This window comes from Littorina saxatilis, linkage group LG5, assembly GCF_037325665.1.
Source record: "Littorina saxatilis isolate snail1 linkage group LG5, US_GU_Lsax_2.0, whole genome shotgun sequence".
In the NCBI taxonomy this organism is placed as follows: Eukaryota; Metazoa; Mollusca; class Gastropoda; order Littorinimorpha; family Littorinidae; genus Littorina; species Littorina saxatilis.
The window spans coordinates 29565335-29590106 of NC_090249.1; the positions used below are offsets into that span (position 1 = coordinate 29565335).

General features: G+C 42.0%; 1 protein-coding gene across 7 annotated transcripts in view; it reads left to right on the forward strand.

Moving 5' to 3' along the window:
- The window catches only part of LOC138966810 (centrosome and spindle pole associated protein 1-like), a 41366-nt gene that overhangs the window by 92 nt on the left and 16502 nt on the right, over positions 1–24772 (forward strand). For 2 of the 7 annotated variants that reach the window (XM_070339152.1, XM_070339151.1), the window contains exons 1-5: positions 1–243; positions 9737–9816; positions 13145–13244; positions 18071–18229; positions 21659–21961. The exon at positions 1–243 is cut by the window's left edge. In XM_070339152.1, coding sequence (XP_070195253.1) covers positions 9795–9816; positions 13145–13244; positions 18071–18229; positions 21659–21961 — 584 coding nt within the window. In that variant the 5' untranslated portion in view covers positions 1–243; positions 9737–9794. Of the gene's footprint in view, positions 244–9736; positions 9817–13144; positions 13245–18070; positions 18230–18910; positions 18929–19753; positions 19778–21658; positions 21962–24772 lie in introns of all 7 variants that reach the window. The other 5 variants (XM_070339153.1, XM_070339156.1, XM_070339155.1 and 2 more) reach the window with 5 other exon arrangements.

A 24772-nucleotide genomic window follows, 5' to 3' on the forward strand; every position in this document is an offset into this window, starting at 1 on the left:
ATCGGATACCAGCGGTACGAGGGGTAGTTTTTATGAACTTTCTGTGCAAAATGATAAGTTAAGTATAGTTTTGTTTTAGTTTTCGAGTGTGGACAAGTAGGAGTGAATTATTGTGTTAATTTCTCAGGTTTTAATACCGTGTTTAGTGTGTTTTGCTCTGTGAACATGGAGACATTTGAAATTTCTTGTCCCGACGTCTTCGCTGGTGGATGGTAATAGCTTCTGACGACGGTTCCATTTTAGGTAAGACATTTGTAGGTTTTTTGCTCGCTTTCTTTCTTTGTAAAGTTTTTCTCTGTCTTTGTTGATTTCCTCCTTACTTCAATCAATTAAATGTAATTGACTTAATTCTGCCAAGACAATGTCTTTTGTTCTTTTGTCTTTCGTCTTCTTTTTGTTTTGATTCGTCGTTTCTGCTGCTTCAGTCTTCTTTGTCTAATCTTTGTCACATCTGGTTTTCATAGTCCTTTATGGCTTTTATCTGATTTCTCACCTTAACGAGAATGTCTGTTATTTTCTTTTCTATTTTCACTATTTTGGTCTTTGTGTCTTGTGTATTTGTTTGTAGTCCTAGCCATTCATTCATCGATGCCAGTTCATCCCAAAAAGAAATCTTAGTTATTTTATTTAAGATGTGTGACACATACACTCATACATGCAAAACGACACACACACACACACACACACACACACACACACACACACACACACACACACACACACACACACACACACACACACACACACACACACACACACACACAAAGTCAGACAGAAAGATAGAGAGAAAGTGACGTATATACTTTGTGATAGTGACAAAGGGCATCAAATACACACGCATGCACGGACACAAATAGAAAACACACATCGGGACGGACACACATTCTGTCAAACGTTCCTGATCGACATACAGACAGAAAGACAGGCTAACAGCCAAAGAGCACACACACACACGCACGCACGCGCGCACGCACGCACACACTTACACACACTTACACACACTTACATACCCCCCCCACACACACACACACACACGCACACACACACATGTATACACGATATCTCTAAGGGCAGTGTTGAGGATTATCGATTGCAACCCTCGAATTTCAATTTAGTATTTGGTATTGGCTGATCGAAAACACCCACGAAACACGCACGCAAACACACACACACAAACACACACACACGCTCACGCACGCACGCACACACGCACGCACGCACACACACACACATACACGAACAAATGCCAGTCAGGCCTATTCTCCCCCTATCCCACCCCACACACCTTTCATTCTTCACTTCACCCCCCCCCCCCCCTCACACAAACACAAACCACTCCACCCCTTGTCCCGACTCCTTCTCCTGCACACATCGACGCAATCAGTTATATTGAATCAATCGCCCAACAGTCGCCCAACACACGAGGTCGCAGGTCGACCGTATCCGGATGCCACTATTGTCCGGGAGAAAACAATCATGATTACTCCCCTTTGTCACGCCGAATTCTTTCCCTTACCCATTCTTTCCCTTCTCGTTTTCACTCCACTGACGCAAAGATACTAGTACTGTTAAAAAAAAAAAAAAAAAAAAAGCCCTGCGTATCAAAGCAACACACACAAGCCACTCGCATGAAATCGACTCCGAGGAAAATGTCGAGAGAGTTAGTAGTGTGTTAGGTAAAAGATTTCGAGACAGACAGGTGTGTTTTTAATTCCGAACTGCACAGTGCTAAACTTTGTGAAGTGCAGGCATGAGAGTGGCAGTTATAAGTGGCGTCATGTTCTGGGATTGTCCTCAATGATCTTCGTTGATAGTGCTGGAGATTTTGGAATGTAGCTTGTTCTTTGAGTCACTGGGAAACACAATTTAAAGGTTGTGCATGCTTAGAAGGAGAGAGTTTGATTCTTTCGCCTTTGAAGTGGTGATACGTTGTTTTATGAAATAATGATGGATCGATTTTTATCTACAATTGTCAGTAATAGTGGTGGTGATATTGAAATGTAGTTTGTTCTGTGGGTTACATCAAACGCAAGATTGTGCACTGATATTTACGGTGTTTGACTCTGTCGCCTTTGAAGTGGTGACACCTTGTGGAATAACATTAATATCATGTTGCCAGAGACGAAACTGACTTTGTGTCTTTGAGAATTGTTGGTGTGTAATAGTGCACCAACCGTTTCAAATCCCGGAACGCACTCCTCGGCTGTTTTTAATCAAAGACAAGTTGTGTGAGGTACTGAATTCACTTTCAAACTGTGTTTGGCCATTGTTGAATAATCAACGAAGGCAAACTTGGGTTTTGATTGTGGGTGAAATGCTAATGATTCCTGTCATGGACCCACAGGATGTTTGATGGCTGCCTTTTGTCTTTTGATTAATCGTCGATGAATTCCTTGATAACCTGAAGTCCTGACTATTAGGGTTTAACGTCCTCTTAGACCAACTGGTCTATATTGGGACAGGTATTGGTAATACGTTGAAGATATGGTGTGATACTTTGATTCGAACAAGCCCGCTGTGGCTGTCTTCTTCGACACACCAGCATTGGGTTTGTCTCGTCAAAGTATCGAAATACGATCATGATAATCGGAGACGAGAGATGATGCATGCGTGTCTTCGTGTTTTCCAAGCCCTGAGACTTTCGCTGTGAACGTGGGATCTTTTTCGTGCGCATGTGTGCACACGGGGGTGTTCGGACACCGAAGAGAGTCTGCACAAAGTTGACTCCGAGAAATACTGAAATCTGAAGTCCTGGAAATACGACAGTTCGTCGTCCTTCGCGTGTATTGATTATCTGATTGACTCTACAAGCCCTTATCTTCGCACGTGAAGGCCCTAGTCTTTAAACGTTGCAGTTTCAACGACAAATAATTGTTTGTGAGGAAAATGAAGACAACTTTACTGACTCTGACGTTGGAATATGTACTTGTGGCTTTACACCTCACAGTTACTGACGTGTGGATATCAAATGGATTATTGGGGACGAATTGATTGCCAAAGCCTTTTGGACTAGGGCGTCCTGAAAGTGTTTTTGAGTGGAAATGGCTACCACTGAGGTAAGGGCAATCTTTGTTAACACGCCATGCAGGGCGAGCTTCCGCGCTGTACTAGCAGTTATAGTCAATGGTCATACAGAAAGTAAACTTGTTCTTTTACTTTGGTGAAATAATTAAGTGTAGATAGACGCTAATAAGAAATATGATAAGTGAAAGAAACTTTTGAATGTATTTTCCTTTTTCCTGAGTTTGAAACAAATCAGTCAAACCAGTCAACAGCAGCGCTAAATTTTGCTTTGACTTCTTGCACGGTACTTGTCATTTCAATATCTAAATATTTTACTCCTTCCCTGTCCCCGAGGTCCGTTCATTCATAAAACTAAAATCGAATCAAAATCAAACACTCGATTCTTTCTCATAAAATGTCTTTCTGAGAGAGTGGCCGAGGTTTTCATTTTGTTTCCTATATATGGATAGCAGCCTTCACTTAGTTTCACCAACATTGTTTTAGATATGCACAAGTAACCGTTGATCTTTCGCCAATTTGAAATACTTCAGGCTGCCACCTGTTATCTAAATTGTGTAGTATAGAGTTACTGCTATCAAATCAAGTAGGATATAAAAACGTATTGACTCGACAAGTATTACATTCCCAGGAGTAATTCGAGGGTTGCAATCGATAATCCTAAACGCTGCCCTTTGAGATAGTGTGTGTGTGTGTGTGTGTGTGTGTGTGTGTGTGTGTATGTGTGTGTGTGTGTGTTTGTGTATGTGTATGTGTGCGTGTGTGTGTGTGTGTTTGTGTGTGTGTTTGTGTGTGTGTGGGTGTGTGGTTGCTTGCGTGTTTCGTGGGTGTTTCTTGTCAGCCAATACCAAATACTGCATCACTTGACTCAGGACTGTTGTATTTGTCAGGATGCTGGAATTGTACACACAGTTTACAAACCGCGAACAACCCAGATGACGAACAAACGACAAATGAAGGGGAGAACGGACGAACCAACAAACAAGCATACACATATTTCGATCCATTATTAAGTGAGAGCAATACATGCATATGCTTTTTACCAAAAGCAGCTGAAAGTTAATATACCTAATAAGGCCCTAAAGGACCCGAAAGCGCCCAGAGATCTATTTCTTCAATCATTTCTCTTTTCAACTCACAAAACTCGCACTAGGTTCTCTCCCTTTACGAACCAACTCAAGAAATCCGTCGTCACAGTACATCCCAACCGCAGTGTTTGGACTGCCATTTAGCCGATTTGAAAACCGACCCTTCCCTTTATTGAAAACTTTCTTCGATCTTTTTCGTTGCAAATCAATCGCCGACGACGCTACTGACTTCGATCTGCCATTTCTTCGCCTATTCTGTTCCTTCCCGATCAATAAGCTAAGCATGCACAGGAATTCTTGCACTACGATAAAGGTTCGAGAACTACGATGTTATGATTTGTCTTGTGTTTCTGTGCGATATTTATGTAAATGCTAAAGTTTGTCAAAACTCTAGCTCTTCATTGTATGGTCAAAAGTGTAGGTAGACTTCATGAACATTTGCTGATTAATTTTGACTTGTGTGTGTATTTTTGTTTTGATAGACTCTTCATTGTGGAGTGTCTTAATTAAACTGAGTTTTGTGTCATACTTCTGTGGAATGACATTTTGTTGTATATCAACCAGTTATGCTTCTCATGAATGTATTAAGAGATTCAAAGAAGCTGGACCATGTACTCGCGTAGAAATAAGTTAAACGATGTCTGCTTTGTCTGGCCCATTCTGTACCAAAGCTTACAATAAAATCACCTAAGAACATGTGCTTAAGTTGAGAACAGTGAAGTTGTAACTTAAAAAACAAACACAACTTACTACCAAACAAACAAACAAACAAACAATAAATGTGTCATAGGGGCCTGCATCATTTGCACAGAAAACCGCTGAAGGCTGTGTGAGCGCTAAATTATCGCAAGGGGTAGCTGGATTCTAAATTCTGGAAAGTAGTTGGGTAATTTGTTGTCTCAGGTTGCACCAGTTCGGTCAAATGTCCTTGTTTTGATCAAATTTTTTCTTCTTAAAATTACTTTTTGGAATGTGTATTTGGGGAAGTTTTTTTTGCTCAGATTGCACCAGATTGCTCCATTTTCCTTGTTTTTATCAGCATTTTCCGATGCCAATGCCCCCTTAGCCCCCTAGGAGGTTCGAACGCTTCGCGCCCTCAAGTAAACGTTTCGCGTCGTCGAATTGTCCTTAAAAAAAATTCGGAAACCCCCCCCCCCCCCACCTTAGCAATGATGTGTTCCGCCCCTGTCCCGGGACCCTCCAAGGTGGAGCGTCTGTGGGGAGATCTGGCTCAAACAGATGGAGCTGAAAGGTACGATAAAAGGGGGTTCTTAACGTCCTCACAGGACATTTTCTTTTTAGAGACATGAGTTGATGATACGCTAAAAGAAGAAAAGGAAGGAAAGAAAAGGGCAAGACCAAGCAATCCCGACCGTGATAGGACCCCGGCCCCGCTCTCCATGAATAAGGGAGGGGGGTGGGGCAATGAGAAATATACGTTAAGATCCTTGTAAGAGGAATATCAATAATTTTTCCTTTATATGCGTTGACTTCCTAGGGGAAGGACCATTAAAAACATGGATTTTTAATTCAATTTTAGTTTCGTTAAGAAAAAGATAAAACTCAGGACCACCTGTTAGAAGGTTTAAAAGTGACAACTGAAAGGTACCTTTAATCCCTCCGGTGTATATAACACCTTGTAAGTCACTTTAGATCCATCCAAGGTGGGGATGTTTGATGACTTAATGTCCTTACTGACGCCTATGTCAATCTGATAAATTGATTCAGCGAAACAGTTTCATTGTGCACAGTAAGCGGGTAGTAGGGCTGCTGATTTGTGTAGCATGTCCAGGTGGAAGGGTGATTTTATCTCCTGTTAAAAGCCCGGGCAGAGTCGGGTCGTGCACTTGTTCGTGTACACGGGAAGGGAGGTATCTTTAAGGGATATGTATTTACACAACAGTTAAAATACACAACGCGTTTCTTAGTTATTTGATTCATTGGTGAAGCAATCCTGCAATTTATCAGATATAGTTCTAAACTTAAAGCCATATGTACTCGATGACTATACACGCTAATTGCTTTACCAACAGCTGGAGACATGCTAAATTAAGTTCCCTGCAAAATATTGTGGTCTAGGACCCCTTCAATGTTGAGATATGTTAATTTTCATTTTGATCTGGATCGTCCTATTTATAGATTTGCCAACAGAGGTAGCGTTGACGCAAGGGAAATAACTCTGCGTCTTTGTTACATCCAAAGTTTTTGAGACTCTAAAACAAGCTGTAATGCATGTATATGGTCCGCGCATGGCGACATATCGTCATTACATGGTCTTATGGTGCGTTTGACATCGATTATGGGCAAACTACACTTTGTAAACACGGGAGCGCGTACATATGCCTTTAAAGTCTTTAATCATATACCAAATTTAAAATCAAAAGGTTGACAAGCTTACAAACAAACAAACAAAAAGTTGCAAGTACCGCTGAAGTTTCATGCATGTTCAACAAATGCCCCATTTACAAATGCCAGTGTCTAAGGACAAACGCGAACGTCGTAGTTCCAGTGGTGAACATCGTTGGACCACGGCCTAAGTTACGCGCTGTGTATGTGATACCATGCTAAAGGATCGCCCTCTACCCAGCAACGGCGCTATTCAGTGAAACTTCTCTCCATTCTTGCACAGACAGTTGACACTAGAGGTTACGGGTTTGTATCGACGCATTGGGAATTACATTGATATCGCTTTTAATAGAGCTGTGCATGGGGAGAAAAGTATGCATATATGTCAGTGAATGACGAGAGAGAGAGAGAGAGAGAGAGAGAGAGAGAGAGAGAGAGAGAGAGAGAGAGAGAGAGAGAGAGAGAGAGAGAGGAGAGAGAGAGGGGGGGGGGGGGGGGGAGAAGAGAGAGAGAGAGAGAGGAGAGAGAGAGGGGGGCGGGGGGGGGAGAAGAGAGAGAGAGAGAGAGGGGGGGGCGGGGGGGGGGAGAAGAGAGAGAGAGAGAGAGAGAGAGAGAGAGAGAGAGAGAGAGAGAGAGAGAGAGGAATGTTGTAGACGGGCGCTGTGGCGTGGTGGTAAGACGTCGGCCTCCAAAGCGGAAGGTCGAGGGTTCGAATCCCGGCCGCGGCCGCCTGGTGGGTTAAGTGTGGAGATTTTTCTGATCTCCCAGGTCAACTTATGTGCAGACCTGCTAGTGGCTTATCCCCCTTCGTGTGTATACGCAAGCACAAGACCAAGTGCGCACGAAAAAGATCCTGTAATCCATGTCAGAGTTCGGTGGGTTAGAGAAACACGAAAATACCCAGCATGCTTCCTCCGAAAGCGGCGTATGGCTGCCTAAATGGCGGGGTAAAAACGGTCATACACGTAAAATTCCACTCGTGCAAAAACACGAGTGTACGTGGGAGTTTCAGCCCACGAACGCAGAAGAAGAAGAAGAAGAATGTTGTTGTTTCTTTCAAATACATTTTTTGATTACTTTATATTATATTATATTATGTCATATCAGAACGTGTTTTAATAATCTGATGAGAACATCAGTATCATAAGATGACGTGTGTGTGTGTGTGTGTGTGTGTGTGTGTGTTTGTGTTTCTACCCACCTGTCCGTCAATATATCTGATAAAAAACGCTCGCGCTGGACCCGAGTACTCTTCAGACTGGCTCGCTCCCCCAGTATGAAAGTTTTTGTCTTGTGCACGTGATTGCTCTGTGTGAATTACAGGCATTCCCTTTGCTATATAAATACATTGCATGCGAGCCGAGGATGTGCGTGGTGACTGGCCTTTCTCTTTTATTTGATCACAGTGAAAAATATACTGCCGACCCTCTTCATAACTTAACAATATAAATGTTTGGAATGCCTGTGGTGTGAATGTTGGTTTCTGACCAGAAATGCAGATCTATCTCTGGCCGATTCATAGATTCAACCTACAAACTGCGACCTCATCTGTGATCAGATGGCCAAGCAATGCGTGAAATCTTTTATTCTAAAGCCTTATGGCTCGTTTCGACAAGCATTAAACGGATGAAATTAACCACATGCAGTTTATTCTTCAGAAAAATGCACACAAAAAATGGGTTGGGTTCGGTGATTTGTACATAAACGTCTTCCTCACGATAGATTCGCTGATTTGTCTTATGAAGCCGTCATCAACACGAACACAATGATTGCAGAAGCAAACTCTGTACCTACACGACCGAGACACAAGACTGATTATTTCACAGCTGCAATGTGAATAGAGAACAAAGACGTTTTGGGTAAGCTTACTCACGTCAGGTCTTCACTGACAAGCTGGGAACATTCCGAACAAAAGTAAATGACGTCAAAGTCTCTTTCGCTTTGCGTGTAACTTTGTCATGACGTCTTTTTGTGACGACAGTATCCGCTGGCTGGCTGTTCTATCAGGCTGCCTGGCTGGCTGTTGCTCCGTGTGAATTCCTCCCACCGCCAAGTCGTTTTTGTGGTTTATTTCGCATTTAGGTCCCAGGTAACATTATGAAGTTTTAATACGATCAATCGGACCTATTATCAAGTTAGTGTATCAACTTTTGAACGAACTGCGCCCAGTAGTTTCCCAGCAATAAGCTGTTAAGTCGAGACAGACACATACACACACACACACACACACACAATTAAAGTCTGTTGAGCACAAGTACTAGCGTACTCGGGGATAAAGTCTCTGCTCAACCTCTCTGTCTATGCAAATGTTGCTGTGTTTCTACGTATCCAGTCTTGCCATTTCTATCTGTCTCCATTTGACGAACTCTTCCTTCTTGTGCTGTCGCAGAAATGTCCTGTACATACCGTACCCAATGTTGCTTGGCGTCTGCAGTCGACAAAACTGTGACACTTATTTCAAATCGCAAAGAACCTTGCAGAACCTTTTCCATTGAGAAAGGGGGGAGGGGAGGGGAGGTGGAGGTGACCCCAAGGTCTGCCTGGAATTTTCCGAAATCGCTGATTTTATTTTCGCGAAATCTGCAGCGTTTTGCCGAAAATGTGTGAAGCCATCTAAATCTTGCCCATTACGCGATAGCGGCAGCGAGTCCGGAACGTTTTCTGTCACAAGAACATTGCATTAACATTGCTTTAGCTCCCTATTATGGCGTGTATGGTCTGTGTCGAACAAAAGTCCAAAAATACACGAAAACTACACTTTTTGACAAAACTCGCCATAATTATTGATTATTGCGATTTCTATCCATTCCAACATCTAGCTGACCACGTGAGGTGATACCTAAAGCATTTGAGATCTTTTTACCCCAACATTTGCTGCCGATTTTTCAAATTGGTTAAGTTTTGGAAGCCTCTGGGTATTTTCGGCAAAACGCTGCCGATTTCGCGTAATAGGCAGTGTTTTGACGATCACGTGAAATGAGCGCACATTTTCCCCGACTCCGCGACATATATAGCCATGTGCTAGCCAAGTGAGAAGGAACCAGCTGACAAGCTCGCCAGGCCACCGGTTCAGCTCCTGAAACGGAAACTATATCAGCATATATGATCAACTACCGAATTCAACCCACAACATATGTCAGGAACAAAAGCACAGATCACCAACATCCCTTAGTGACTACTTTTATTTTTTTTATGTTTAAGTCATTATTAAAACTAAATGAGCAACAGTTTCTTTCAAATGGATCTAACATCAGCTGTTTCTCTTCTTTTGTTTATCACAGGCGAAATTACTGTGGATATATACCAATAACTACCTCTGACCTGTGATTGTTGGTCACCATGGCGACGTCACTGCTCATTGGTAAGTACGCTGGTGTGTGTGTGTGTGTGTGTGTGTGTGTGTGTGTGTGTGTGTGTGTGTGTGTGTAGGTATGTGTATATGTGTGTGGGTGTATGTGTGTGTGTGTGTGTGTGCATGTGTGTGTGCGTGTTGTGTGTGTGTGTGTGTGTGTGTGTGTGTGTGCAAAAAAGCCGATTAAGACGTCATCGTAGATCGTCATAGTCATCGAAAAATGAGAAAAAGTCAGGGGATGCCACCTGGAAGAATTCACATGTACAATGTCATGAAAATCTGTTCAGTAGTATTCTGAGAGTCGTTTACACACACACCACCCCAGCTCCCCCCCCCCCACACACACACACACGCACACACACCATCACCTTCCTCTCGATTCCTAGTCTGCCGGAATACATGCAGTTAGTCAAAAAGTGACGAAATACGAATAGAATAAAATTTTAAAAAGCAAAAGGTTGGCCATGTTTGCTCCCAACAAGAAAGGTCTTCCTTCGTTCATAAACTGAGCAATCACCTTACCTCTCAGTCGTACTACATTCTCTCCGGCTTAGCACTTACAGCCGTTTTTGTCCTTGCGATTTTCTTGTTTACCAAACCAGAACATTGCGGGTGTGTGAAAGGTAATCCCGTTCAGTCTTTATTGGGACGTCCTTTTTAGATTTTGATCGATTCATTAGTTCTGAATGACCGTGCGTCATAAGATCCCGCTGTAAAAATGTGTTGGGGTGAGGATGTCAATAATGGTCTGTGCAGGTGTTTGAGTACTGAGGTTTGTCTGAAAAAGTGAAGTTATTTTTCCGTAAGTTCAGTTCAAGTATTGAAATAGGGTTGGTGTTTACGCATGTACGCAGGCACGCTAGCACGAACGCACGCACGGTAGCATGCACGCACGAACGCAGGCACGCACGCACGCACGCAAAAACAACTAACACAATCACACAACTAATACACACACACGCACGTACGCACTGACACACACATACATACACACACACACCCACACATAATGACACACACACGCACACACACACACACACACACACACACACACACACCCGAGACTGAGAGGTCGAGAATCCCCAATCCCTGAACTAAAGAGTACAAAAACCGCAGACTATAAGGCCTAAAAAAAAAATAGGTGTGGTTACGGTAACCCGACCTACCCTATTTTTAGGGGCCGACCCTATAACTTTTTATTACATTTGTCCAAAAAAACCCACAAAAACCAAGAAAACGAGTGCAGAAAACGCAATGAAAGCGAAAGCGCCCGAGTCGCACACTTATTTCCCTGTCAAGTAGGTTTAATTTGTACACATTAGAAGAAAAAAAGTTTTAAAAAAAAGTGATTGCCTACCTTCCTACCCTATTTTTTTTGGGGGGGCTATGTTACCGTAACCACACCTATTTTTTTTGTGGCCTAATGTCTTTATTTCCCCAGTGACAGTGCGTATCGTTTACTACGCTATGCATGATCACGATAACGCTTTTTCCACCCCGTGCTGTGAACAAAGTGAGAGCTCGGTCATACCACTGTTGTTTGGACAATTCACATGGTCAAAACAATCCGGTATTTGCCCCTTGATATTGCACCCGGTCACTGCCCAGGGGTGTCTGTTGAGACCACTGCCAGTGAAGATTTTACGAGTTGGAAGAACTAGACAGTTTCAAATAAAGACTGCTTCTTGACGCGTTCGTGTAGCCATATACTAGGCCGTTTTTTAGCGAGCATCTGCACTCAGGGTGGACAAAGGATTACTAACAACAGGTTAATGTGGGAATAGGGTGCATTAGGGTCAGGAAAGGGAAAAAGTAGACAAAATAGCCGAGATCAGACAAACATGACACATATTCAGTTATAGCTGGTACGGTACCGCTGTGTGATGTTTTGCAAGGGCTAGGGCTTCACTTTCGATCGCGTCAGTGCTTAGGCTGTGATTTGAAACTTGTAATTAGAACCAGTCTAGGAGATAAAGGAATATATAGCTTCCTATAGAAAGAATTGTGTGTGTACCGTTCACTGCGAAGATTTCAGTTGATCAGAAGTAATGCAGGCTACGAAGTATCGCAGAATGAGATATAGGCTAAGCATATCGATATCGAATATTGTGTGGAAGTTTAGTCAAAAATCGGAACTGCGTGACTGAAACAGAATAAAGGGATTGTATTCTAGAGTATGAAACAGCCATATTGTTTGGAAGTAGGTGTTGTCTGTGAACGTTCATTTTGAGATGAGCTCTGAATTAGCGCAAAAGTAATCATTCTTGGGTTTGAACCACGTTGCGAAATTTAAGGAATCTTCGAGACGAGACCATGGCTGTGTCTGAACACAGGCGGAAGGTATCGTTCACTGGACCACTACTTTCATAGAAAGGCTACTATGAAAGTAATGGTCCAGTGAACGATACCTTCCGCCTGTGGTCTGAATTGTGTCTCGAGTATTCAGATACACACGTGAAGCTGTGGTAGACCTACACCTGAGTGCTCAGCCGAATGCTAAAACTGTTGGCTTTTTCTGATTTTGGAGGGCTGTGTTGTGAGGATTATTGCAATCATGAGACACCTTGATCTTACCATCTGAACTGAATAATGTGCGACACACTACCACTGAAGGGCGACGAATGGGATTCTAGAGTTATGAGATGCTCTCGTTGAAAGTTGCTGATACGGAATTTGTAGATCACTTCTGTAATTTAGTCTCAGTGATAATCGGTACAAAAGACTCCAAGAGTCATTGTGGAATTCATTGCCGAACACCACGAGAGTCATTTTGGATTTTACGTACGAAAAAAATCCCAGCTGGAATCAGTCCTTCATCGATTAGTTGATCAGTGGTGTGGTTTCTTGAGTTACATCATTTTGCAATCATGATGATGGTTGAAGGTAACTGAGTCTTTGTGTTATAATGCTTCTTTGTGTGTTTGTGTGTGTGTGTTTGTGTGTGTGTGTGTGTGTGTGTGTGTGTGTGTGTGTGTGGAGTATGAACCAGAAGTGTCCTGAGTGTGTGTAAGTGTGTGTGTGTGTGTGTATGTGTGTGTGTGTGTGTGTGTGTGTGTGTGTGTGTGTGTGTGTGTGTGTGTGTGAACTAAGATGCACTCCATCTCACGATGATAATGATGTTGACAACGATGACGATGATGACGATGATGATGATGATGATGATGATGATGATGATGATGATGATGATGATGATGAAGGGTGTTGATGATGTTTTTGTCGTCGTCGATGATGATGATGATGATGATGATGATGATGATGATGATGATGATGATGATGATGATGATGATGATGACGATGATGATGATGATGATGATGATGATGACGATGACGACGACAGGTGGCCATGACGAAAGGGAGAGCGCCAAGAGGAGGAGGAAGGCGGAGTACGCTCAGGACTTGGAGCTACAGATGCGGGAGAAGGATGCAGCCAGAAAAAGGTCAGAGTTCATTCTCACACCGGGAATTCCCGGAAACAGTCACACTTATTCTTAATGGCATAGTCAGACTTGTCAGTATAACAACAAACCCGAGGGAACGACCAAAAACCGGCACGGTTGGCCTAAGTGGTAAGGCGTCCGCTCCGTGATCGGCAGGTCGTGGGTTCGAACCCCGGCCGGGTCATACCTAAGACTTTAAAATTGGCAATCTAGTGGCTGCTCCGCCTGGCGTCTGGCATTATGGGGTTAGTGCTAGGACTGGTTGGTCCGGTGTCAGAATAATGTGACTGGGTGAGACAATGTCATGAAGCCTGTGCTGCGACTTCTGTCTTGTGTGTGGCGCACGTTAAATGTCAAAGCAGCACCGCCCTGATATGGCCCTTCGTGGTCGGCTGGGCGTTAAACAAACAAACAAACAAACAAACAAAGAACGACCAAAAGTGGTCTTTATAGACAGGTGGTCGTTATTAAAAGGGGAATAACAGACGGAAATAAACTAGTCAGGGATCCTTTTGGGTTGTCGTTTTTGAGAGGTGGTCGCTTTTGATAGGTAGTCGCCAGGGCAGGTTTGACTCCGCTGTACTGTCTTTCTTTTGTAAGCGATCATGTAAAACCTCACACACTTTCCCAGGGTTTTGCAATGGATAAGAACATCCTTCAATTTTTGTTCTGAACGATAAGCCCTAAAACGATGCATCTTTTATATTAGTGATAGTATTTTGTCGTACGAACATGCCAACTCTTTAGTCTTACTGCATTAGGTAGAATGGAAATTGTAATATTCAAAATGATTTTACATATCCAACTACTATCTAATAACGTGATAGACCCAGTGCAGTGTTGTGTGTGGCTTACTTAATTAAACCTACTTTCAACGACCAACTAGGTTAACGTTGCAGGAAAATTCACAGTGAAAGTGTACTATACAATCTTACTCTTTGATCTTACTTGTCATCGCGTCAATAGGTAACTATATGCCTCTTCAGTGGTGGCATATATGAGAGAGAAAATCCCGCTGTATTCTCCGTTTCACACAGTGAATGAGTTCATTCCAAGTGATTTACAGCACCATAACTTTTACTATTCAGTTTACTGGACTTAAAAAAACATTGACGCCACAGCACCGGGCTTAAATGATAGTATCATCGGAATGTTGAGGGCAAACAAAAGCAGAGACTTTGTCTTGGAAACTATTACTATTTGTGTCATAATCAAGTATTTAGATTTGAAGAAATGTGACATGATTTTAAAACTAGAAGAAATTACGCTTCCAAATTAGAGCTTGTCATTTTTGTTCGGCCCCTTTGGTTGTCGTTATAGACAGGGTCGACAGTCACAGTAAAATGCTGGTCGTTATAGACAGGGTCGACAGTCACAGTAAAATGCTGGTCGTTATAGACAGGGTCGACAGTCACAGTAAAATGCTGGTCGTTATAGACAGGGTCGACATAGTCACAGTAAAATGGTTGTCGTTATAGACAGGGTCGACAGTCACAGTACAATTAACAGAACTCTGCACGCGCAACCAGGTTTTTTTCCAACTTTAAAAAGAAAAGACAAGTCAAATACCTATAAAAGACTTTTTTTTATATATATTATTTTTTCTCTCTCAGCATTGCAGCATGATCATTGGGGGTTTTTGCTGTAAAATGTATCAGTGTTTGGCCAAAAGTAGAACATTTACACGCGGACAATATCCCTTTAAGTATGACTACCACCGTAGTGCTCTCTGTCTAATACTTACATGTCTTAGGCATTTTCACTCCCGTATTCAGGGACTTTCGAACATATGGGTCAAGTGTAGAAGACAGTTAACCTAACTACAACCGACTGAGGGATTTGCACATAGTTCTTAAACAAGCGAGTGCTTTCTGGCGCGAGGAGCAAGAGAATAGAAAGAGAATAGCCCCCTTGTTGTAAATCAGTGATTGATCTTGTCAAAGGTTGAAGAAACACCTTTTTTTCAGACGGGCTTGGGTTTGAGGCACACATCAAAAACGTATCCGGTGGTGTACCGACCAAAACCACATATTATGTGGGAGTAAAGAATGTGACGGCAGAATATGGCAGATGTTGTGTGTGTGGAACTGGTTTTGGACGTACACGTCTTGTCCGCGGTCGTTGGTTTTGCTGAAGACGTCAGAAACTGACGAGCACAGTGCTGTATTGTATGAAAATAAGCTGACCTGCAGATAAACAAAAACTGTGTCGATAGGATCAAGTAGTGGTATGGTTGGAGTGATGTACTGTCCCTTGTGTTCTCCATGAAAACGTGAAATATGCATGAAAACGATTGTGTTCAACTTTGCTTCATGTGTCGATAGAATGGCAGAATGTATACGATATGATTCATTAACAATACCTGCAGAAAACAAAGGAACGTATGAAAAGGCAAGAAGACAACACTGGTGTGCTTTGAATGTTCAGAATGCTGTTATTATAACACTTCGGTCTTGTGGTCTGTGGCTTGCAAGTGTGTATTAGTGATTATGTGAGAAGAGTTAGTGTTGGTTAACAGAAACAAGTTCTCATACTCACACAACATCACAGAAAAAAACAAGCAAACAGTGTTCGTGTCGACGCGCCCAGCTGTTTAAGTTTATTGTCAAGTGTGGTGAAGAGCCAACATAAATCCCTTCACGTTCTTGGTTTACGCGGTCTTCAGTGCTCTGCTGATAACAGCAAGGAATATAATTGTCCTGTGAGTGACATTGTTGCTTGTATAGCCTGGGGAATATTCATCAACAGTATTTGACCGGTCCATTAGCATGTCCTCCAATTCGAGATACCAGGGTGCGCTTCTCCCTTACAGAAGACGGTAAGAAGACGTTCTTGTTATATGTTACTGTTCGAGCATTCGTTGTTTTATAGGAGAGAGAGAGAGAGAGAGAGAGAGAGAGAGAGAGAGAGAGAGAGAGACAGAGACAGAGACAGAGACAGAGACAGACAGACAGACAGACAGAGAGAGACAGAGACAGAGACAGAGAGAGATTCACAGAGAGAGAAACATATACTGAGAGAGAGACAGAGACAGAGACAGAGACAGAGAGAGAGAGGGACACAGAGAGAAACAGAGGGAGATAAACAGAGAGACACACAGATAGACAGAGACAGAGAGAGGTATATACATATATATAGAGAGACCGACAGACAGACAAGACAGACAGACAAAGACTGAGGGACAGACAGAGAGATTTTGAACACTTCCGTTACTCGAGGATACTATCATTTTGTCTGTCTTATACAAACACTAAATCGAACAGGAAGAATGCAGGAAGAATGTTTAAGATGTACAGCAGATAGAATAAAGACGAGAGAGAGAGACACGCACGCATGCACGCACGGAGCACGCACCCCCTCCCACACTGACACACACACACACACACACACACACAGAAAGAAAGAGGCAGAGGCAGGCACATAACTGTTCGTCAAGTCCAAATCAGTACTTCTGTGTAATCCTGAATTCGTTTCTAAATCGTAGTTTTAGCACAGGCACTGATACTTATTCCTACAAAGTGACAGTTCGAGCAAAGTGCTTTGACTTCATCGTAAATTTCAGCTAGGGTATTAAAATGGTGGAACAAAATTGGATAGGAGTAAAGGCGGAGGTAAAAGCAACAGGGAGACTCGAAACGTTACGGTCAATTTACAGCCCCATAACTCTTTTTCAAACCAAGTAAGCATTCAGTATTTACCACCAGTGTTTGGGTTTTTTGTCTACCTGTATATAATCAACGGTAAGCTGATCGGTTTGCATGCGAATCGATTCTGCTGTAAATTCTTGCTCGACACTGTTTGGATTCTGTTATCAATCAATCAATCAATATGAAGCTTATGTTATTGTGTTGTTACTCTCGGACGTCAGGACAAGAATGAATTTGATCTTTGATGCGGTTGTCAAAACAAAGAAAATAACAAACAAGTCGCGTAAGGCGAAATTACTACATTTAGTCAAGCTGTGGAACTCACAGAATGAAACTGAACGTAGTCTGCCGCTGGTGCAAAAGGCAGTGAAAGTGACGAGCCTGTTTGGCGCGGTAGCGGTTGCGCTGTGCTTCATAGCACGCTTTACTGTACCTCTCTTCGTTTTAAGTTTCTGAGCGTGTTTTTAATCCAAACATATCATATCTATATGTTTTTGGAATCAGGAACCGACAAGGAATAAGATGAAATTGTTTTTAAATCGATTTCGGAAATTTAATTTTGATCATAATTTTTATATTTTTAATTTTCAGAGCTTGTTTTTAATCCAAATATAACATATTTATATGTTTTTGGAATCAGAACATGATAAAGAATAAGATGAACGTAAATTTGGATCGTTTTATAAAAAAAATATTTTTTTTTACAATTTTCAGATTTTTAATGACCAAAGCCATCAATTACTTTTTAAGCCACCAAGCTGAAATGCAATACCGAAGTCCGGCCTTCATCGAAGATTGCTTGGCCAAAATTTAAATCAATTTGATTGAAAAATGAGGGTGTGACAGTGCCGCCTCAACTTTTACAAAAAGCCGGATATGACGTCATCAAAGACATTTATCGAAAAAATGAAAAAAAAATCTGGGGATATCATTCCCAGGAACTCTCATGTAAAATTTCATAAAGATTGGTCCAGTAGTTTAGTCTGAATCGCTCTACACACACACACAGACAGACACACACACACACATACACCACACCCTCGTCTCGATTCCCCCCTCTACGTTAAAACATTTAGTCAAAACTTTAGTAAATGTAAAAAGGATAGTTTGTGGGTCAAGTAAACCTTGCACTTGGTCAAGTGCTTGCGTATACTCACATCTGTTTTGTTCTTCCCGCAGAGAGCGTATGCAGGACATGTCGGTCAACGCCTCGGGCTACCTGGACCCGGAGAAAGGGCCGGAGAGATTCAAACCCCTGGGTGGTGTCCACTGGACCGAGGAGCGCGGCCGACGGGTGGACAGGGTCAAGCCTTACCACACCCTCTTCCTCTACGGAAAGTAATATGGAGTGACAGTGAGGGGCTGTGAGGGAAGAAAAGAGAAGAGAGAGAGAGAGAGAGAGAGATGATGTGTGTGTGTGTGTGTGTGTGTGTGTGTGTGTGTGTGTATGTGTATGTGTGTGTGTGTGTATATATATATATATGTGTGTGGGGGGGGGGGGGGGGGGGGTGAAAGCGAGAGTGAGAGAGAAATAGAGAGAAAGAGAGAGAGAGAGAAAAGAAAGCGGAAGGGATAACATTTTACGTATCCTTAGAGTTTCATTAGAAAAATTTAACGTTTCTTTCAATTTAGTGGTGGTTTTATAAATGGGTTTTTTCTCAGTCTTTCTGACAACATGAAATGGTTCCCCATTAAGGTTTTGCTAATTTAGGAAGTGTTTTGTGGACTGAGCTTGTATTTGACATGTTTTTCTAGGTTGTTTCTGGCCTGTTATCATGACTGTAGTAGTGACTTTCATGTTCTCCTCATCCAGTCGTGCTTTCACCCAGCCGTGTTTAATAAACTTCTTTCATCCAGTAGGGGTAGACGTTTTTCATTAAATACTGTTTAAGCTGTTCTCATTAGATAGTGTATAAATGTTTCCATTTAGAAGTGTTTGAAATCTATTCATCCCGTGGTCCTGGGCATGTCTTCATCTCATGTTCTTCAACTTGTTTTGATCGAGTATATTTCTTTCAGCGATGGCCAAACGCCTCGGTAATATGCATTTACAACCTCTCTCTATCTCTCTATATTTAAACTTTTTCCATAATTGTGCACGGTTTTGCAAACCTCCGTTCTGTATTGGTTTTCACAATGATACATATCTTATTCCTGAGTGAATCTTTATTTTCCCTAATATTTCGTCTCTTGTCTTTTTCTTTGTTTCTTTTTCTTCTTCTTTTCTGCCTATTTATGTTTGTGTTACCCCCCCCCCCCCCTTGTCTCTCTCTCTATCTCTATCTCTGTTTTTGTTTGTTTCTCTCTCTCTCTCTCTCTTTCTCTCTCTCTCTCTCTTTTTTTTGTAGCCGGTAGGAGAGTGAAAAGGAGTAAGTCTATCACTTAACTTACAGCAATACATGTCAAAAACATAACCATACTTTATAACACCATTATCGAGTTGTACAAATGCAGCATTTCTTTAAATTGGTAAGCCACACATGTACATACAAACTAATGTAGGCCTCATCTATCCACACGTACACTAACCAACACATACTCGCACATCTGCATTTTCAGACACATATACACACACACACTCGTCCAAAAACTCACTCCCACCCCCACGCCCCTCGCACATGTACTCACTCGTACGCACCCCATACCATCTAACTTCATAATAACTGAAATACATAATCAACATTTCCTTATATATACAGTATGTCAGTTTTCAATATAATGTTCAAATCACACCTCTCACCATATTTATATTGATTTATACAGTCTATCGCTTAAACTTTAGTTTGAAGGATGCAAAACCTACATACAAACGAAAGTACCAAGAAAAGAACATCTTCATGTTAGTAAACATCTTCCTTCCAGATATCCGGGACATACACCCCGGTAGTAAGTTAAGCCCACCCTTACATTTATTCATTTTGTTTTTAAAAGCAGAAATAGGAGAATTCCCTATTTTTTTGTTTTTAGTCTTGTATTTATTTGTTAAAAGAAAAAAGAAAGGTAATCCGTCTACGTTCAGTTTTCTGCTGGCATCGTCTGTGTCAAAAGAAATCCCCCCCCCCCTACCTAAATAAAAATATATAAAAGAAATCAGATATAATAGAAAATTAAATTGGAGGGTATTGGGTGCTGCAGGGATTTTTTTTTATCAACTTACGAAAAAAAAGGGAGTACAGAATAGCATGTCACTATTCCTATGACCCAAGTATTCCCTGCATATATATCGCAAAACAGAGGGGAAACGAACATCACTGAATAACTTTTAAAAAGATAAAGGTTCATCTGAAAGGTTCGGCCCAATTTTTTCAGTTACTTACTTACTTCCTTGTTTTGTCTAGGATGCTTTCCGCTCTCTTTTTCTGTTGCATTTTCACCTTGTGCACACACAGCTGAGCAGAAAGTGTTTGTTTTGTACATGTATAGTATTGCCTGCTTTCAATGTACTTTGCTCATTTTTAGACTTCACTGTATTTTAACTCTCTCTCTCTCTCTCTCTCTCTCTCTCTCTCTCTCTCTCTCTCTCTCTCTCTCTCTCTCTCGCTCTTGATCCAAGTATCATATCTACCCGTCGTCTGCCCTTCAACCGGCCTGTGTTCTTCCTTGAGAACGCCTGTCGATGGCTTCATCCTTTTCCCAGTCTCTATCTCCCTCCGCTCTCCAGTTCATCATGCACAGGGTTCCCTTTCTTTCACACATGTATTCTCTCACACCTACTACCCTTCCTCCCTTGCACTGCCCCCGCCCCCGCCCCAACCATCTTCAACTCCTCATACACCAAAAGTTTACATCGTTCTCAGTGCTTGTGTTGTTATACTGTACCCTGAAACCATGGCGTTTCTAAGTGTCGTTAACACGTTTCCACAATACAGAATGTCTCTTTCAGTATTGCAAAATCCAAAATCCCCTTTAAAAAAAAAAGAGTTGGAAGGTCTTTTTACTGAAAGGTAACCTTTCTTAGACTCATGACACCCTTGGTTTTCAGAGCTGCCAATCGATCGTTCTTGACCAATCATGTTCATGTTTTCTTGTGACAGTCTGAGATTGTCGTGTTCCGTAAGGCGTCATGCTCATTTCAGCGTTGGTCTTGTGCTTTGCTCATTTAGAATCAACACTAGAACTACCCTGGTAATATCAGCACCATACCATATATACAGGGCGGTCCACACGTGATGTACATTGGCAGAATAACTGGTTCACAACTTGTTCACATTGGCTTTCAGAAAAAAAGCCATAGACTACTTGCGAAAAAACTAGGGTTATAGTGACCAGTCATGTAATGAATCAATGGTGAATAGTGACCCAACGGGAACATTCATCATCACTTCATATAGTGCTTAAAAATCTTATATTCTGATCGTGAATCTCTTCTCGAACACACAAGAGGGACAGTTTCCTGGCTGTAATTGTAAAAAGTAGCATCGCGTCTTTGTACTCAACCAGTAGTCGTGCCCAGCTGTCAAAAACAAAACAAAACAACAACAGTGAAAAGTTACTACTCGTAGTGCCAGAAGAATTGGATGGAAAGACGTAAGGGGGTCAATGGAAAGGTATGACTCGTAGTACGAGAAGAATTGGTTGGAAAACTGTCAAGCAAATATATGGAAATGTATTACTCATAGTGCCAGAAGAATTAGTTGTGCCCTGTTGCCAAGACACCGGCAACTAACCACAACCCTTGCCAACATTAGGACCACATAATATTAAAACCTGTGGACCCCCCTGTATATAGCCCATAACCCCACCATACCTCACCCCACTTGCCACCAGGGGGACGCCGAGTCCGCGACTCAGACCCAAGACCCCTCACACACTACCGCCACAAGCACCATCACCATCACCACAACCGCCTATGTATAAGGTGCTACCGACTACGTCACGTGTACGTAAAATGCCTAGATCTCCCCGCACCAATGCCTCTGTGGTCTACGACCGGACGCTTGCAGACCCCGTAGTACTGACCGGCCGCTCGCCACGCCTGCTTGACCCTGGGGTCGTGATGGTCCCGGAGGTCACGCCTCGTCCCTCCCCGAGGAAGGTCGGCACGCCCCCCGGACTCAAGTACCAGCCTGCGTAAGTGGACCGGCTGTTGTGGTGGGGACCGGACCGCTGGGGTGGTGGTAGTTGTGGTCCATTTTTGAGAAGAGCGGTTAGGTTGGGCTGGATGGAGGTCGTTGTTGATTGTGTCGAGATCGGCTGTTTTCGGTCTGCCTGGCATTTCGTTGGTGTGTATTCCCCCGAAAGCGGCGTATGGCTGCCTAAATGTCGGGGTAAAAACGGCCATACACGTAAAATCCCACTCGTGCAAAAAAACACGAGTGTACGTGGGAGTTTCAGCCCATGGACAAAGAAGAAGAAGTTGGTGTGTAGTTCGAGTTGAGCAGTATACAGATACAGACGGGTTAGCGGTTGCAACTGTGAGAACAATTACTGTATCTAACGTGTACAAACATTGCATTATAACTCATTTTGGTTAGTAAAGCTAGGGTAAGACAGACAGTGCAGAAAACTCCTAAGAGATGGTATCTTTTGGCTTTTTTTAGTTGTTGTTTTAATCAGAGGAGAGCGTATAGGCTTACTTGTATAATTATGCCAGGGACAAAGATTGAAAAAGACAGTAATCAAAATTGAGCCGCCAGCATCACTTTTTTGAAAAACTATGGTGACGCGTAAATGGGAGAGCGGAAACCTGTTCTATATTGTTTAGGGATGAGGCCAATAAGACTGCTTTGACTTCGAGAATCATGCGCGTATCTGAAATGCCCAACAGCAATCGCAACGAAATGCCAGGCAAAAGCCTCAAGCAGACAGGAGTTTTAACTTGAAAGGGAATGTACTGATCTTTTTCATTGCTGTTTTGGTCAAACTACTCTAGTTGTCGTGCCTACGCATATATTTCTGTACTAAGCATAGCCTCAACAGAAGTCTTAGTGTTTTTCTTCATGCAAATCATTGCATTTGCTTCTGGCTTTGTGAAACTTGTGTAAAGAATCCATTATGCTACATTCTTTTGCAACGGAAGGTTTTGTAAATCAATTCCGTTACCAAACATTTTAAACAGCGTAATATGTAACAAGTCCTTTAGAAGCGTTTTCTTTCTGTCATAATATATGCAATTGTAGACAGTCGTAATGCGCTCAGTATAAGCTACCGTAGTTTCTTATAAGTCTATACATGTTCTACAATGCTTATGTTTCTTACGCAAAATAATCCCTTTCTACGAACAAAACTGTGTACATTTTCTTTTTACAGTTGGCCTACACAAAACAGGTGTCTATTTTGATATTTCGCATCAGCTGGGGTTCCCAAGACACATAATCACAGACACCTTTTCCTTTGTTTTGAGCACTTTAATGGCACATGCCATGCCCACACAAGTGTGATTTGTATCACATAGCGATCTTTGAGACACCTTTATTTCTATCATTTTGTCAAAATCAACGAATGAACTTTAGAAAAAGTGACACGATTTAGACAAAAAAATCAGTAACAAGAAGTGTTTGTTGATAAGTATACATTTTTTTAGTATGCAAACAAATGCGCAAGTCATATGGAAGTTTCGATCTTAGTGAAAAAAGGAATCCAGCTGCTTATTCTTATTCCAATGTTGGAAGGAAAGATTGTCATCCATTTCTTGGAAACAACTTTGTCATCAAGTTCAACAGTGTTTTTGCATGGAAACACCTTTTAAGCAAGGGTAAAGAAACATTAAATTATTTCATGCTAACACCTTTTAAGCAAGGGTAAAGAAACATCAAAGTATTTTATGCTAACAAATTTTAAGCAAGATTAAAGACACATTTAAGTATTTTAAATTTGTGATCATAGTTTAAAGTTTCAATTGAATTAATCACTACAGATTCTATTAATGTGCGGACTCCGCTTGATGTGAACTCGGTTGTTGTGACACTTCGGATTTAATGAATAATGATGCAAACCTCAAACATTCCTGAACATGTAATTCCCGATTCGCTTGTCACGACAGTCCGCTAATAGTGGACGTTGAACTCAGAAGGTCAAAACATGCATATCTTCCGTTGGTCTTGGTACAGTATTAGCCTACTTAGGACACGAACAGCGAGTCAGTTTTTTTTCTGTGATTAACTTGTAACATGAGAGCTGCATGTATCTTTATGCTTTTGTAGCTAAACATTTTGAATAGGCAGCATATTTAACATTCTCCACCCCTCCCCCTCACCTCATGTATATATATATATATATATATAGTAGGCTTCTCAACGCTGTTGAACATTTCTGCTTCCTGATGTATCATTCGACATACATTTTGCACTTTCACGGTTTCGTATTTGCACTACAACTTTGTCTGTTCATATTACACTTGTAAGCCCCTTTAAATTTTGTTCTAATCTTAATGTAGGTAGGCAGCTTGTGCGTCTTTTCTACTACAGACAGGGTGTCAGTTATCCAAAACAGTAATGAAAAATGAGATATTGCCAAGTATGATTTATTTATCAGTTGAACCGAGTTCTGTCGGGCTGCTTGTTGACGCCCGGAACTATGTCAGAGCATCACACGCGACGACAATAGACGATTTTTGGAAATAACTCCATCGGGTTTGTATGGGGTGTGAAAGAGTGAATACCCTTGCTTTTCCTCTGACAAATAAAGTCACACGTGGTCCCATCCACGTGTTTCCGACACACCCCTCGCTAGTGATTGGCCCCTCCGATGTTTGTCCGAGTAAAAAATCAAGGGTATTCACTCTTTCACAACTCATACAAACCCGACAGAGCTATTTTCGGAATTTGTCTATTTTATCTTTACATTGGACCAACAGTGTTACCACAGTGTTGACGATGCTTTTCGCCCATTTTGAACAAGGGGATGCAGCTTTCGTTCACGAAGGAAAACGATGGCTGAACT